The following is a 17,058-nucleotide window of genomic DNA, read 5'->3' as shown; positions in this document are numbered from 1 at the left end:
AAGTAAATGACAATAAGCACATACTTATCCATAAGCATGATACATTGAATATAAACAGATTAACCACTCCAATTAAAAGAAAAAAAAAAACGAGCTGATAGGATTCAAAAGCAAGACCCATATATACTCTGTCTACAGGAGACCCGCTTCAGATCTAAGGACACATACAGACTTAAAATGAGGGGATAGAAGAAATTATTATGTGCAAAAGGAAATTATAGAAAAGCAGGAGTAGTAATACACATATCAGACAAAATACATTTTAAAATAAAGAAGGTCACAAGAATCAAAGAAGGGCATTACATAATGATCACAGGATCAATACAAGAAGAAGAGATAACACTTTTAAATATATATGCACCCAACATAGGAACAGCACAATATATAAGGCAATTACTAACAGCCATAAAAGGGGGAATTAACAATAGCACAATAATAATGGCGGACTTTAACACCTGACTTACAGCAACAGACGAATCATCCAGACAGAAAATCAACAAGGAAACACAGGCCTTAAATGATACACTAGACCAAATAGACTTGAGTGATAGCTATAGAACTTTTCACACCAACACAGCAGAATATATTTTCTTCTCAAGTGCACATGGAACATTCTTCAGGATAGATCACATCTTAGGCCACAGATCAAGCCCTGGTAAATTTAAAAAATTGAAATTACTTCAAACATTTTCTCTGATCACAATGCTATGAGACTAGAAATAAACTACAAGAAAAAAAAAACAGCAAAAAACACAAACCCTTGGAAGTTAAACAATATGCTACTAAATATCCAATGGATCATTGAAGAAATCAAAGAGGAAATCAAAATTACAATGAAGATACAACAATACAAAATCTATGGGATACAGCAAAAGCAGTTCTGAGAGAGAAGTCTATAGCAATACATTATCATCTCAGGAAAGATGAAAAATTCAAACAACCTAAACTTACACTTAAAACATCTAGAGAAGGAAGAACTGACAAAGACCAAAATTAGTAGAAGGAAAACAATCATAAAGATTAATACAGAAATTAATAGCAGAGACAAAGAAAACAATTGAGAAGATCAATGAAACCAAAAGTTGGTTCTCTGAAAAGAGCAACAAAATTGATAAGCTGTTAGCCAGATTTATCAAGAAAAAAAAAAGGAGAGGGTTCAAATCAATAAAATTAGAAATGAAAAAGAAGTTACAACTGACACTGCAGAAATACAAAGGATAATGATAAACTGCTATGAGCAAACTGTATGCCAATAAAATGTACAACCTAGAAGAAATGGACAGATTCTTACAAAAGTATAATGTAGAAAGACTGAATCAGGAAGAAACAGAAAATATGCATAGACCAATCACAAGTGCTGAATTTGAAAATGTAATTTAAAACTGCCAAAAAGCAAAAGCCCAGGACCTGATGGCTTCACAGCTGAGTTCTACCAAACATTCAGAAAAGAGTTAACACCTCTTCTTCTGAAACTTTTCCAGAAAGCTGCAGAGGAAGGAACACTGTCAAGCTCATTCTATGAAACCATTATCCTGATACCAAAATCAAAGATACCACAAAAAAAGAATATTACAGGCCAATATCACTGATGAACATAGATGCAAAAATCCTCAACAAAATAGTAGCAAACTGCATACAAATATAGATTAAAAAGATCAGATGCCGTGGTCAAGTAGGATTTATCCCAGGGATGAAAGGATTCTTCAATATCTGCAAATCTATCAATGTGATATACCACATCAACAAACTGAAAAATAAAAACCATATGATCATCTCAATAGATGCAGAAAAAGCTTTTGGCAAAATTCAACACCCACTCCTGATAAAAACTCTCCAGAGAGTAGGCATAGAGGGGAACTACCTCAACATAAAATCCATTTATGACAAACCCACAGCTAACATTCTCAAGGTGAAAAACTGAAAGCATTTCCACTAAGATCAGGGACAAGACAAGGAAATCCTCTTTCACCAATGTTATTACATACTCTTGGAAGTCCTAGCCATGGCAATCATAGAAGAAGAAGAAGAAACAAAAGAAATCCAAATTGGAAAAGAAGTAAAACTATCGCTGTTTGCAGATGACAGGATTCTATACCTAGAAAATCCTAAAGACACTATCAGAAAACTATTAGAGCTCATCAGCGAATTTGGTAAAGTCACAGGATACAAAATTAATACATGGAAATCAATTGCATTTCTGTAAACAATGAAAGATCAGAAAGAGAAATTGCATCAAAAAGAATAAAATACCGGAGTTCCCATCATGGCTCAGTGGAAGTGAATCTGGCTAGTATCCATGAGGATGTGGGTTCAATCACTGGCCTAGTTCAGTGGGCCAGGGATCCAGCATTGCCCTGAGCTGTGGTGTTGGTTGCCAACACAACTCAGATCTGGCCTTGCTCTGGCTGTGGCGTAGGCTGGCAGCTACAGCTCAAATATAACCCCTAGCCCAGGAACCTCCATATGCCACAAGGAGGCCCTAAAAAGCAATAAAAATAAATTAAATAAAAAAGTAAATAGAAAATTAAAAAATAAATAAAAAAATTAAAAAGTAAATAAAAAATAAATAAAATAAAAAATAAAATAAATAAAAAATTAAAAAATTTAAATAAATAAAAAAATAAATAAAGTAAAATACCCAGGAATAAACCTACCTAAAGAGACAAAGCACTTCTACCCTGAAAACTATAAGATGCTGATGAAAAAAAATCAAAGAAGATACAAACACATGGAAAGAAATACTATGCTCTTGGATTGGAAGAATCAATATGGTCAATACTACCTAAGGCAATCTACAGATTCAATGAAATCCTATCAAATTACAAACTACATTCTTACAGAATTATAACAAAATATTTTAAAATTTGTAAGGAAACACAAAAGACCTCAAATAGCCAAAGCAGTATTGAAAAAAAAAAAAAAAAAAAAAAGAAAAGAGCAGAACTGGAGGAATCAGGCTCCCTGATTTCAGGCTCTAATACAAAGCTACAGTCATCAAAAGAGTATTGTACTGGCACAAAAACAGAAATATAGATCAATGGAACAGGATAGAAAGTGAAGAAATAAACCCAAGCAGCTATGGTCAATTAATCTATGACAAAGGAGGCAAGAACATACAGTGGAGGAATGATAGTGTCTTCAATAAATGGTGCTGGGAAAACTGAACAACTGCACGTAAGAGAGTGAAATTAGAACTTTGACTAACACTATACACAAAAATAAACTCAAAATTGATTAAAGACCTAAATGTAAGGCCAGATACTACAAAACTCCTAGAGGAAAACATAGGCAGAATGCTCTTTGACATAAATCATAGCAACATCTCTTTTGACCCACCTCCTAGAATAAAGATGATAAAGACAAAAATAAGCTATTGAGACCTAATTAAACTCAAAAGCTTCTGCACAGCAAAGGAAACCATTAAAAAAATGAAAAGACAACCCACAGAATGGGAGAAAAGTTTTGGTCTGAATTGTAGCTCTCAAATTCCTACAGAGAAGCCCTCACCTCTGATATCTCAGAATGTAACTATTTGGAGAAGAGGGCCTTCAAACAGGTAACTATGGTACAGTAGTGTCATTAGAGTGGGCCCTAATCCAATAGGACTGGTGTCCTTGTAAGAAGAGGAGATTGCACACAGAGGAACAACTAAGAGAAGACACAGTGAGAAGATAGTACCTGCAAGCCAAGAAGAGATACCTCAGGAGAAATCAAACTTGCAGCTCCTTGCTCTTAAACTTCTGGCCTAAAAAACTGCAGAAAATAAATTTCTGACATTTAAGCCACTCGGACTGTGATATTTTGTTAGGTGGTAATAGTGCCTGGAGGGTGGCTGTGAAAGTGTGTAGGAAGAAGGGCAAAAGTCATGTAAAATGAAGAGAACAAGAAGCTCAGAGGCCCATGTGGTTCGGTTCTATCAATTAGGCACATGGTGTTAATATTGTTCACAATAATTGCTTATACTTTGGATAAAGAGAAAGATAAACATATTCTCAAAGATTTAATAAGGAGGCAGGCTTTATTAAATGGTCAGAATACAACATCAATATAAAGAGAGAGGGGGTTACATTTTTCTTTTATGAGTTAAGTTATAAAAGTAATACATGAATATTGCCACAAGTGAAATTAAAGTTAACTGTTATACTTCTCTCCTTGACCCCAAACATATGTAATGAATGCTAAGAATTTGATGTGTACCCTTACACACATCTAAAATAAATAAACAGGAGATAGGATTAACATGGTGGAATAGAAGGACTGGAGTTCTGCTTCTCTCATAAAAACAACAAAATTACAACCAAATGCTGAACAACCTTCAACCAAATGGACTGGAAACTTTCAAAAAGATATCCTACTCCAGAAGACGAAAAGGAGTCCAGATCAAGATGGTAGGAGGGGTGATTACCTGATATAAGCAACCCCATACCCACCAGGTGGGCAGCCCACAGACTGGAAAGTCACTGTATCACATAGACTTACTTACAGGAGTGAGAGTTCTGAGACCCATATCAGGTCCCCAGGCCTGGGGATTTGGCTTTGGGAGAAAGATCCCCCAGAGCATCTGACATTGAAGGCCAGTGGGGCTTCTGCACAAGAGCTCCATGGGACTGGGGTAAAAAGACAACATTCCTAAAAGGTGCACATAGGCTTTCATGTGCACTGGGTCCTAGGATAAAGCAGAAGTTCCACAGGAATCTGGGTCGGACCTGACTGCAGTTCTTAGAGGTTCTCCTGGGAAAACAGGGGATAACTGTGGTTTGTTGTGGGGGAAGGACATTGGAGGCAAAAGTCTAAGGAATATTCACCAGTGTGTGTTCCTCTAGAGGTGGCCATTTTGGGAAAATCTGGCCCCACCCACCAGCACTGAGAAGCCCCAAGTCAAACAATAATCCAGGTGGGATCACAGCACCACCCATCAGCAAACAGGCTGCCTAAAGCCCCCCCGCCCCCCCGCCCCCCCGCACACAGCTGCCTCTAATCTCACCCAGAGACAAAGCCCCACCATCAGAGAGATAAGAATCAGCCCCAACTACCAGTGAGCAGGCACCAGTCCCTCCCATTAGGAAGCCTACAGCAAGCCCCATACCAACTTCAGACACAAGGGGGGCAGACATCAGAAGTAAGAGAGGCTACAACTCTAGTGTCTGCAAAAAGGAGACCACACCAAAAACCTATAAAAATGAAAAGGCTGAGAACTATACCTCAGATAAGAGAGCAAGGAAAAAAAAAAAAACCCCAGAAAAGCAGCTAAGTGATCTGGAGATTATAAACCTCCAAAAAAAACCCTTACACTGATGATAGTGAAGATGATGCAAGACATTGGAAATAAACTGGAGGCAAAGATTGATATTTTACAGCAAACATTGAGGAAAGAAATACAAGAAGTACAAGATTTCAGCAGGCAGAGATGCAAAATACAATAACTAAAATAAAAAAATCATTAGAAGCAACCAACAGCAGAATACAGGAGGCAGAAGAATGAATAAGCAAGGTGGAGGACAGACTAATGGAAATCATGGATGCAGAACATAAAAAAGAAAAAATATTGAAAAGAAATGAAGAGAGTCTCAGAGAACTCTAGGACAACGTTAAATGCAACAACATCTGTATTATAGGGGTGCCAGAAGGAGGAGAGAGAAAGAAAGGGACAGCAAAAATACTTGAAGAGATAATAGATGAAACCTTCCCTAACATGGGAAAGCAACCACTCACTCAAATCCAGGAAGCACAATGAGTACCATATAAAATAAACCCAAGGAGGAATACACCGAGACACATATTAATCAAACTGACCAAAATTAAAGACAAAGAGAAAATATTGAAAGCAGCTAGCGAAAAGAAACAAATAACATACAAGAGAACCCCAATAAGGTTATCAGCAGATTTTTCAGCAGAAACTGTGCAGGCCAGAAGGGAGTGGCATGATATACTCAACCATTTGATCCAGAAATCCCACTCCTGGGCATCTATGCAGAGAAAACCATGTTTCAAAAAGATACATGTACTCCAATGTTCTTTGCAGCACTCCATACAATAGCCAAAACATGGAAACCACCTAAATGTCTATTGACAGATGAGTGGATAAAGAAGATGTGGTACATTTACACAATGAAATATTACTCAGCTATTTAAGGAAAGAAATAATGGCATTTGCAGAAACGTGGATGGACCTAGAAATTATCATGATAAGTGAAGTTAGACAGTGAAATACCAACATCATATGCTATCACTTACAAGTGGAATCTTAAAGGACACAATGAATTTCTCTGCAGAACAGATACTGATTCACAGACTTTGAAAAACTTATGGTTTCCAAAGGAGACAGGTTGAGGGGTAGGGGATGTGCTTGGGGTTTGAGATGGAAATGCTATAAAATTGGGTTGTGATGATCATTGTACAACTATAAATGTAATCAAATTCATTGAGCAATAAGAAAATAATTTTAAAAATAACAAAAAGAAAATAAAATATATAAACAGCTAATACAACTTGATATGCAAAATACAACCCAGTTTTTAAAATGGGGCAGAAAACCTAAACAGACATTTTTAAATGAAGACATACATATGGCCAAAAAGATGCTCAATATCATTAAACATTAGGGAATTGCAAATCAAAACTCACAATGACATATCATCCCACAACCGCCAAAATGCCCATCAACCCAAAAGCCCACAAATAACAAATTTTGAGGAGGATACGATGAAAAGGGAATGCTGGTACACTGTTGGTAGGGTTGTAAATTGGTGAAATCAGTATGGAAAACAGTATTAGGATCCCTCAAAACACTAAAACTAGAACTACCATATGATCTAGCAATTCTACTCCTGGATATATATTAAAAAATAACCCAAAATACTAATTTGAAAAGATACATGTACCCCCAATGTTCATAGCAGCATTATTTATAATAGCCAAACATAGAAATGATCTAAGTGTACATCAATAAATGAATGGATAAAGATGTGGTATGTGTATACAAAAGGAATATTACTCAGCCTTTAAAAATATATTTTGCATTTGCAAAAACATGAATAGACCAGACCTAGTCCAAGAACCTCTACATGCCATTGGCATGGCTCCCCCACAAAAAAAGCTACATTATATCACCACATTGTAAATCAACCATATTTCAATAAAACTTTAAAAATGAAAAAAAAAAGACAAGAAAACATCACTACAAATCCCATGACATTAAGAGTATTATGAAATGGAGTTCCCACTGTGGCTCAGCAGAAATGAATCCATAAAGACATGGGTTTGATCCCTGGCCTTACTCAGGGGGCTAAGGATCCAGCATTGCTGTGGCTGTGGTGTAGGCCAGCAGCTGCCACTCTGATTCAACTCCTAGTCCAGGAACTTCCATATGCCATGAGTGTGGCCCTAAAAAAAAAAAAAAGAATATTATGGAAATTACAGACAATACATTTCAAAATTCAAAAGAAATAAACAAGTTCCCTAGGAAAAAAAATGTGTTTACCAAAATTAAATCAAGAAGAACACATCTGGGAGTTCCCATTGTGGCTCAGTGGGTTAAGAACCCAACATAGTGTTCATGACAATACAGGTTACGAATATGGCATTGCCACAAGCTGTGGTGTAGGTTGCAGACACAGCTCAGATCTGGTGTTGCTGCGGCTATGGTGAAGGCTGGCAGTTGCAGCTCTGATTTGTGCCCCTAGCCCAGGAATTTTCATATGGCACAGGTGTGGGCATAAAAAGGGGGGAAAAATGAAGAACACATCTAATTCAAACCACAAGAGACTGTGAATAGCCAAAGAAATCTTGACAAAAGAGACAAAGCTAGAGGCATCATACTACTTATTTCAAAATATACTGCAAAGCTATAATAATCAAAACAATATGGTATTGGCCTAACAACAGTCACATAAGATCATAGGAACAGAATAGAAAATACAAAAATAAATCCACATATATATGATAAAGTAATTTATAACTAAGGAGCCAAGAATATGCAATGGCGTCAAGACAATCTCTTTAATAAATGGTGCTGGGAAAACTGAACCACCACAAGCAAAAGGATGAAACTGAAATACTGTCTTACACCATGCACAAAATTTAACTAAAAATGAATTAAAGACTTGAATGTAAGACCTGAAAACATAAAACTTCTTGCATAAAACATAAGCAGTAAGTTCCTTGGCATTGATCTTGGTGATGATTTTTTGGATCTGACACAAAAACAAAGGAAACAAAAGCAAAAATGAACAAGTGAGACTACATCAAACTAAAAAGATTTGCACAGTGAAGAAGATCAACAACATGAAAGGAAACTTTATGAATGACAGAAAATATTTATTTGCAAATAATCTATCTGAAAGGGATTAATATCCAAAATACACATTCATACAACTAAAATGGCAAAAAATAGAAAGTACAAATAATTTAATTAAAAAGTGGGCCAAAGATCTGAATAGACAGACATTTTCTGAAAGAAGATATACAGACAGAGAACAGGAACATGAAAGGATGTTCAATATCACTAATCATCAGGGAATCATAAATCAAAACCACAATGATATCACCTCACACCTATTAAAATAGCTGATACCAAAAAGATAGGAAATGTTGGCTAGGATGTGGAGAAAAGGGAACCCTTGTGCACTACTGGTGAAAACATAGATCAGTATAGTCACTATGGAAAACAGTGTGGAGATTCCTCAAAAAATAAAAGTAGAACTACCATATGATCAAGCAATTCCACATTTGCTGGGTATTTACCGAAGAAAATGAAAACATTAACTCAAAAAGATACATGCACCCTTGGAGTTCCCATTGTGGCTCAGCAGAAACGAACCTGACTAGCATCTATGAGGCTTCAGGTTTGATCCCTGGCCTCACTCAGTGGGTTAGGATCTGGCATTGCTGTGAGCTGTAGTGTAGGTCACAGATGTGGCTAGGATCTGGCATTGCTGCTCCCTTGGTGTAGACCAGCATCTATAGCTCAGATTTGATCCCTAGTCCGGGAGTCTCCATATGCCATGGGTGTGGCCCTAAAAAGATTCAAAAAAAAAAAAAAAGGTACATGTACCCTCATGTTTACTGCAACATTCTTTACAATAGCCCAAAAATATAGAAACAACCTAAGTTTAAGAATGACTGGATAGGAGTTCCTGTCATGGTGCAGTGGCTAACGAATCTGACTAGGAACCATGAGGTTGCAGGTTCAATCCCTGGCCTCGCTCAGTGGGTTAGACCCCTAGCCTGGGAACCTCCATATGCCATGGGAGTTGCCCTAGAAAAGGCAAAAAGATAAAAAAATAAAAAAGAATGACTGGATAAAGAAATTATATAGATATATATATACATATTGTGTGTGTGTGTGTGTGTGTGTGTGTGTGTGTGTGTGTGTCAATGGAATATTATTAAGCCATAAAAAAGAGTGAAATCTTATCAATGCAACAATGTGGATGGAACTTGAGGGCATTGTCCCAAGTGAAATAAATCAGGAAAAGAAAGACAAATACTTTATGATCTTACTTATATGTAGAGTCTGAAAGGAAGGAAGAAAGGAGGAAAGGGAAGGGAAGGGAAGGGAAGAGAATGGAAGGGAAGGGGAGGAAAGAAACATTGATACAGAAATTAGACAGGTAGTTGCCAGCAATAGAGGTTGGGGATGGGTAAAGTGAAGGAGCTCAAAGGTACAAATTCCCAGTTACAAATAAGTCATGGGAATGTAATTTTCAGCATGATGAACAGTTAATAATGCTGTATTGCATATTTGGATGTTCAAGGAGTAGATCTCAAAAGATCTTATGTATGGTGATAAATATTTAAACCAAACTTACCGTGTTGATCAGTTTGCAATGCACAGAAATATTTGCACATCTATAACTAATTTCATGTTATATCAATTACACTTTAAAATTTTTTAAAGAACTATAATCATTAAAGACCTTGAATCAACATTTTTTAAATCACCTGAAAAAACAACAAAACAAAACAAAAAACCACTCATGTGCTCTGATGGCTCCACTACATCTGCCAAACATTCAAAATTCTAATGCAAACTCTTCAACAGATAGAAAAAAGAAGGAATATTTTACAATTCCTCTTAGGAAATTAAAAAAAAAACAAACTCTAACCAACCTGATGATGAACTATGAAGACAGAAAATACTAGCTGGATATTATTTATAAACATAAATGAAAATTCTAATCTTAGCAAAATAAATTCAATAATACATGAAAAGTTTGCTGAAAAAGCTAGGTCAAGACATCACAGACAAACCAGTACAGCCACAACTCTAAGGGCCAAGATGCCAGGAGAAGGGAAGCTAGGCGAGGCAAGCTGGGTATTCTCTGCACCCCTTTCCGTGAAGGGCACTGGCCAACTTACTACACAGGACCTAGAAGCCAAATAGAATGCACTGTTCTTGAGCTTTAGGCACTCTCCCAGAGATGAAAAGACACAAGCTGAAGTTCAAAGTGACAAAAAAATTTAGGACTTGAGGGCACATGACACCAGAGAAAAGGGAAACACAGAAAAGTGAGCCTGACATTCTACTGGGCCTTTGCCTTTAAAACATTTCCACAGTCCTAAGCTGCATGGTAACAAGAGTTGCTAATTTCATCCCCAAGGTCACATCATTGTCTACTTACATTCAGTTTTGAGCAATACTACCACTGGATATAAAATTGTGGGTTGGAAGTCAATTTATTGTAGCAGTGTAGAGTTCTCTATTTATTGAAGAAATTCAATCCATTATTAAAAATCCTCCTACAAACAACTCAGGTCCAGAGACTACAAAATATTTGTTTTTAAAAATAATGCCAGAAACACCTCGATTCCAAAGCTAGCAAAGACATTACAAAAGGGGGGGATGTGAACATAGATGCAAAAATCCTTAATAAAATGTTAGCAAATTGTGCGTGTGTTAAAAAAAATAGCGAGTTGATGTTTGCCCAGATGACAAGAGGGAAGTGTTTTCAGGCAGTGGAGATCAAGTACTAAGCTTAATGCATGAAACAGAGAGGAACAAAGAGGAAGGACAGATTTAACAGACATTTAGGATATACAACCAATGGGGGGCTTGGTGAACCAGGGTGGTTAGAAGTAGGGAAGAAATGAGTCTAAAGATTTTCTGGTTTAGGTAACAAGGAGAACAATGCTCCCAGAAAAAATTCAGGAGAAAAAACATGTCTTAAGAGAAACTCTAATGAATTTCATTTAGACACTCCGAAATTCCCCCCAGAAATTCAAAAGATCACCAAGGTCTATTAATTATACCTTCTACGTATCCACACAATCTTTCACACCTTGGTCACATCTGATCTGGAATGCAGCTGCCCAGTAAATCTACCTGCCTCTCATCTGGCTCCCTTTGTAACTTCATGCCGCTGCCTATGTGATCATGGCCTAAGTGATCATGGTAGTGACCACTGCAAGCAGAACGGTTCTGTGTGTGATGCACATTTATTGGACACCAAAATTATAAGCAGAAGCTTAATGCATTCAAGAAGATAGAAAAAAAAAAAGAAGAAGATAGAAGGTCTGACCATTGAGCTGGTGGGAGCTACCAGCTATTGCTATTTGGATAACTAAAGTAGGCAGCATATCAGTTAGTTACACATGGTAATTTACTTCTTCCCTACCCCACCCCCACCAGCTTAGATCTCTTCTGCCTACTTTTAATTTTTTTTTTTCCCAGGGCCACACTTCAGGAATATGGAAGTTTCCAGGCTAGGGGTCAAATTGGAGCTTCAGCTGCCAGCCCAGCCACAGCCATGCCAGATCTGAGCCACATTTGCAACCTACACCACAGCTCACAGCAATGCCGGATTCTTAACCCACTGAGCAAGGCCAGAGATCAAATCTGCGTTCTCATGGATACTAGTCAGGTTCATTTCTGCTGAGCCACAGCAGGAACTCCTACTTTTAACTTTTTAAATTCCATATTCTGAAATAATTATTGATTCGTAGGAAGTTGCAAGACAGTACAAAGAAGTATCATATACCCTTTGCCCAGTTTCTTTCATTGGTTACCTCTTCTGCAACAATATCAAACTAGGAATCAACATTAACATAGAATTGTGTACAGTTATATGTCATTTTATCACATGTGTAAACTCATGTAACCATCCATAGCAATCAAAATACAAACTCCAAGATCTTCCTCAAGCCTCCCCTTTATAGTAACGCCCACCCCTTCCCCACCCATCATTATTCCTAAACCCTGAAAAAATGTTTTTTAAACTTTTGTTATCTAAGGAAATGATTGAAGGAGGCACATAATATTACATGTTGTGATGCATCGTTCATGCTTTACCACAGAGTATCCGTTGCAGCTCTCATTCCCTTTACCTATACCACTTGCACCCACCTCCTCTCTACTGACTCATATCCTGCCAATTCCACAAAGTACAGTAATATAACATGTTAACTTCTCTCTTTCTTGATATTCCCCTGCTCTATAGTCATAGCTCATATTGTCTATACCACTGATATCACTGATATTTTAGTCCCTTGTGAAACCTTAAAATGATTACATCACAGAACAATACAACTTCTTAAACATATGTACATTTTTCTCCCTCAGAAGATACTGTTTTGCCCTGCTTAGTGAATCCATCACCAGTGCCTAGCAAAGCTGAAGACAATGAGTATTTGTTGATTAATTATAAAAGCATTCTTAAAGATATCACTATATTTTATAGGCCTTTTCTTCTAGAAGAGCTTAAAATAGATTACAGATGGTTTCCCTCCCCCCCCCTCGAATCCTGACAGTACTTCTATGCAGTTCTAAGCAGTTTATTATGCTGGAATCTAAATAATTCCAGCACCTGGTGTAGACATTCAACCAATATGCAGATGACTGAATTATCCTGTGTTCAATGTGCAGATGACTGAATTATCCTATGCTCAAAATTAGGGAAATTAGAGGCATTAAATGAGATTAGTAAGCAATATTGAATCACCAACTGTTGTTTGGAAAGAGGCAATGCACAATTATATGAGAAAAGGAGGTGGAACAAGGGGCAGAAGAGAAGGAAAGGAATAAAGATGAGGACAAGAACACTCAGACCTTAGAACTGAGCTTTTAAAAAAATTTTCATCATAGTTGATGTACAATATTCTGTTAATTTCTGCTGTTCAGCAAAGTGATTCGGTTATACTTAACACCATCCATTCCCATATAGGATATCACAGAATATTGAGTAGAGTTCCCTGTGCTATACAACAGGTCCCCATTGACCATCCATTCCATATACAAAAGTGTGCATATGCCAGTGAACTGAACTTCATGTCAGAACACTGACAGATCCAAGTCAACACATTCTGACATGTTGTGTATTGGGCTAACAACACCATTGCTGAAGCAGTCTGATACAACCCAGTGTTGGGAGAGGGTACTATATAGGCAATTAATTAGCTTATGGATGAGAGAGGAGGTAGTGGGAGGGGTGTAGGGGAGTGGTCAAGCCAAACAGCTCACTGGCCCCTCAGTGCAGGACCAGGAATGAAGGAATGAGGCTAACATTTTCACCTACTATTCTCATTTCACTATGTAGTAATTGAGGTTTAAGCATGAAGACAAACAGCTACTTACATGAGAGACTCCAGACCACATTAACTGGCAAACAGGCCCAGGAGTAGTGATATAACCAATTGGTTTATAATCCCTTTCCACTTCGAAGAAGAAGACAGTTTTATCTTTACTCTAAGAAAAAAGAGATACCCATCAAATATATTTTATTGTGAAATCTATTCCACAGAGCACAAAGAAGCATTTAATAACTATACACCCACTGTGTACTTATATTTAAAATCATCATATATCCCAGATTATTCATGAACATTCTGTGAACCTTCCTATTTCCAATGTTTGCTTCATTTTCCCCATAAGAATATTTGACAAAACATGTTTTCTTATACAGGTTTTTTAAAGAAAAAAATGATCACCATACCTGTATATAAGATTAAATGACAAAAAATTCCATAATGCATATGCTCAGCTATTTACACATAAAGAATTTACATGGTTATCTTCACTTATAACAATTTTATATAAGCACATACCTATGTTATAAAATATCGATTATACACATAACATGTTACATGATTCCCAATTGAAAATTTCAATTCATTTAAATAAACATTATAACTCAATTTTTAAGAATTTTTAAATTTATATTATATTATTTTATTTTATTTTATGGCCACAGTGTGGCATATGGAAGTTCTTGGGTTAGGGACCAAACCTATGCTGCACCTGTGGCAATGCTGGATTTTTTAATCCAATGTGCCAGGCAGGGGATTGAAGCTGCAGCTCCACAGCCACCCAAGAAGCTGCAGTCCAATTCTTAACCCACTGCCTCATAGCAGGAACTCCAAGAATTTTTTTCTTTTTTCTTTCTTTTTTTTTTTTTTTTGTCTTTTCGGGGCCGCACCTGTGGCCTATAGAGTTCCCAGGCCAAGGGTCAAATCTGAGCTAAGGGTGCCAGCCTACGCCAGAGCCACAGCAATGCTGGATCCGAGCCGCGTCTGCAACCCACACCATAGCTCACAGCAACGCCGGATCCTTAACCCACTGAGCGAGACCAGGGATCAAAACCTCAACCTCATGGTTCTTAGTTGGATTCATTTCTGCTGCACCACGACGGGAACTCTAAGAATATTTTAAAATGTTATGTACAGACTATACTGAAAGAACATGAATACAAAGAAAGCAAACTATGTATATATTCTCAGAAAGATATATAAGCAAATAAGGAATAATTAAGTAGGAAGACTAGCAGAGAGGACAAGATGGTGGAGGAGTAGGGGGACACGCTCGCCCTCTCCCACAAACACAACAAAAAAAGCACATCTACAGAATAAATGACTCGCACAGAACAACAACCAATCGCTGGCAGATGAACCTAAACTCCAATAACGGCAAGAAGTTCGTGACATTATTGGGCAGAACGGGAGAAAAGAGGAGAGTGAGAGAAGGTGAATCCGAGCGGGACGGGTGCTCCCAAAAGGGAACTGTGGAGGAGAAAGGGATCCCGCACCCTGGAAAGTCACCTACCAGGGGAAAGATCAAACGAACCGGAGGAATCTCCAGATGCAGAGAAGAGAGTAGCAGTAAGTTGGAGTACGGAAAAGCCGATAAAGAACCCAACGGACCATCTGAACTACAGGCACAGTCACCAAAAATTGAGACGCCTGAGTGGGGGCTGGGCACCGAGACCTCGCCTCCAAAGGTTAATCCCCTAGAAAGGGCTGGGCGACGCCTGGGTGGGGGCTGGGCGCGGAGACCTCGGCTCCAGAGGTTAGTCCCAGGGCTGGGGGGGCGGGACAGAGCGGAAACTGCTTGGGAGGTCTAGAAACCATTTGACGGGGCAGAGACTGCCTGGGAGACTAGAAAACAAAGCTGTCGCAGAGGAAGGGAACAATACTCTAGGAGCGGGGAAGTGGAAAGCCACATCAGAGGGAACCTGGGAGAAGAGCCTGGTCTGCGCCCGTGCTGGGGAGGGGAGAGAAGAAGGGGTGGGTCTCCATAGAATACCCCCCACGCCACAGCAAGCTTCTTACAGGCCCGCTAGCTAGCTGAAAACTGTGCTTCCCAGTGCATCCCCTCCCCCCACCCCCGCCACACCCTACGCTCTCACCGGACCTGGGGCTGCCTGCCATCCAGGAGGGCTGGCCTCAACAATTGCCTGAAGCCTGCCACTGCAGGGGCTGTCCCTGCACAGGCCTGCTTGCCCTTTGGAGGGGCTACACTTCCACAGAGCAGCACCAAACACCACCAGCCCCCGAGAAAAGGCCTGCAGCCCAGAAAAGCTAGAACAAGCTTAGCCAGGCTGTGAATAGATCGGCATAATTCTCAGATGGTTTTTCTGAGTCGGGCTGCCCTGGGGAGGAGCCTCTTGGGTCTCCAACGGCCCTGCTACCCGCCCAAGCCCCCAGGAGGTGCTGAGACCTAGTGGACCAGCTGCATAGGACTACCAGCTCCAGGCAGGACCCCCTGCAGCCCAGGAAAGCTGCAACAAGCCTGGCCGAGTTGGGAAAAGATCTCAGATGGTTTTTCTGAGTCGGGCTGCCCTGGGGAGGAGCCTCTTGGGTCTCCAATGGCCCTGCTACCCGCCCAAGCCCCCAGAGGGTGCCCCACTCCCGTGAAATAACTGCTCAGCACCATCAGCCCCCTGGAAGAGCCCCTGCAGCCCAGAAAAGCTGCAACAAGCTCAGCCAGACTGTGAAAAGATCCGCCTACATTCTCAGGCTGTCCTTCTGAGTTGGGCTGCCCTAGGGAAGAGCCTCTCAGGTTCTCAGTGCCCCAGATAGCTGCTCCAGCCCCCAGGGGGTGATGCACCCCTAAAAAGCAGCTGCCCAACACCACCAACCCCCTGCAAGAACCCCACAGCCTAAAAACACCAGAGCAGCTCTGCATGACCGAGTGAAATCTGCTACCATCGTAGTGTGGACCTCCCAGTCCTGTCTGCCCTCAGGAAGTCCTCCTTTGCTTCAAAGAAACACTGTTAGCCCCATCAACACTCCAGAAAAGCCACACTGCCTCAAAAAAGATTGACCAACAATGCCAGCCCTCAGGAAATATTCCACGGCAGTGACAAAGCAAACACTGCCCGATCACGGAGAGTACAACTCCCTCAGGAGAAAGAAAACAACAAGCAAGATGAAGAAGCTGAGAAACCACCCCCAGTCAAACCAACAGGAGAACTCACCTAAAACAGTCAGCAATGAAACAGATCTCTGCAGTCAGACAGACCTGGAGTTCAAAAGAGAAATAGTGAAAATACTGAAGGAATTAAGAGAAGATATGAACAGTAATGCAGATACCCTCAGAAAGGAACTAGAAAATATAAGGAGGAGCCAAGAAAAACTAGAACATTCATTTGCAGAGATGCAAACTGAACTAGGGGCAGTAAAAACCAGAGTGAATAATGCAGAACGAATCAGTGATATGGAAGATAGAATAATGGAAATCACTCAATCCAGTCAACAGACAGAAAACCGAATCAAAAACCTGGAAAGCAATATAAGAGACCTATGGGATAATATAAAGTGGGCCAATCTATGCATAATAGGAATTCC

At 39.3% G+C, this 17,058-nt stretch overlaps 1 protein-coding gene across 7 annotated transcripts in view; it reads right to left on the bottom strand.

Annotated features, from left to right (window-relative positions):
• CFAP44 (cilia and flagella associated protein 44) overlaps window positions 1–17,058 on the bottom strand; it is a 156,557-nt gene that overhangs the window by 77,890 nt on the left and 61,609 nt on the right. For all 7 annotated transcript variants that reach the window (XR_002337897.1, XR_002337896.1, XM_021070364.1 and 4 more), the window contains one exon: window positions 13,571–13,681. Coding sequence is in view for 5 of the 7 variants with exons in the window: in XM_021070364.1 (XP_020926023.1) it covers window positions 13,571–13,681 (111 nt within the window). In the remaining 2 variants the exon portion in view is untranslated. The remainder of the gene's footprint in view (window positions 1–13,570; window positions 13,682–17,058) is intronic.

The sequence above is a fragment of the Sus scrofa genome, chromosome 13 (genome assembly GCF_000003025.6).
Source record: "Sus scrofa isolate TJ Tabasco breed Duroc chromosome 13, Sscrofa11.1, whole genome shotgun sequence".
In the NCBI taxonomy this organism is placed as follows: domain Eukaryota; kingdom Metazoa; phylum Chordata; class Mammalia; order Artiodactyla; family Suidae; genus Sus; species Sus scrofa.
This window is presented reverse-complemented; position numbering and strand designations above follow the sequence as displayed.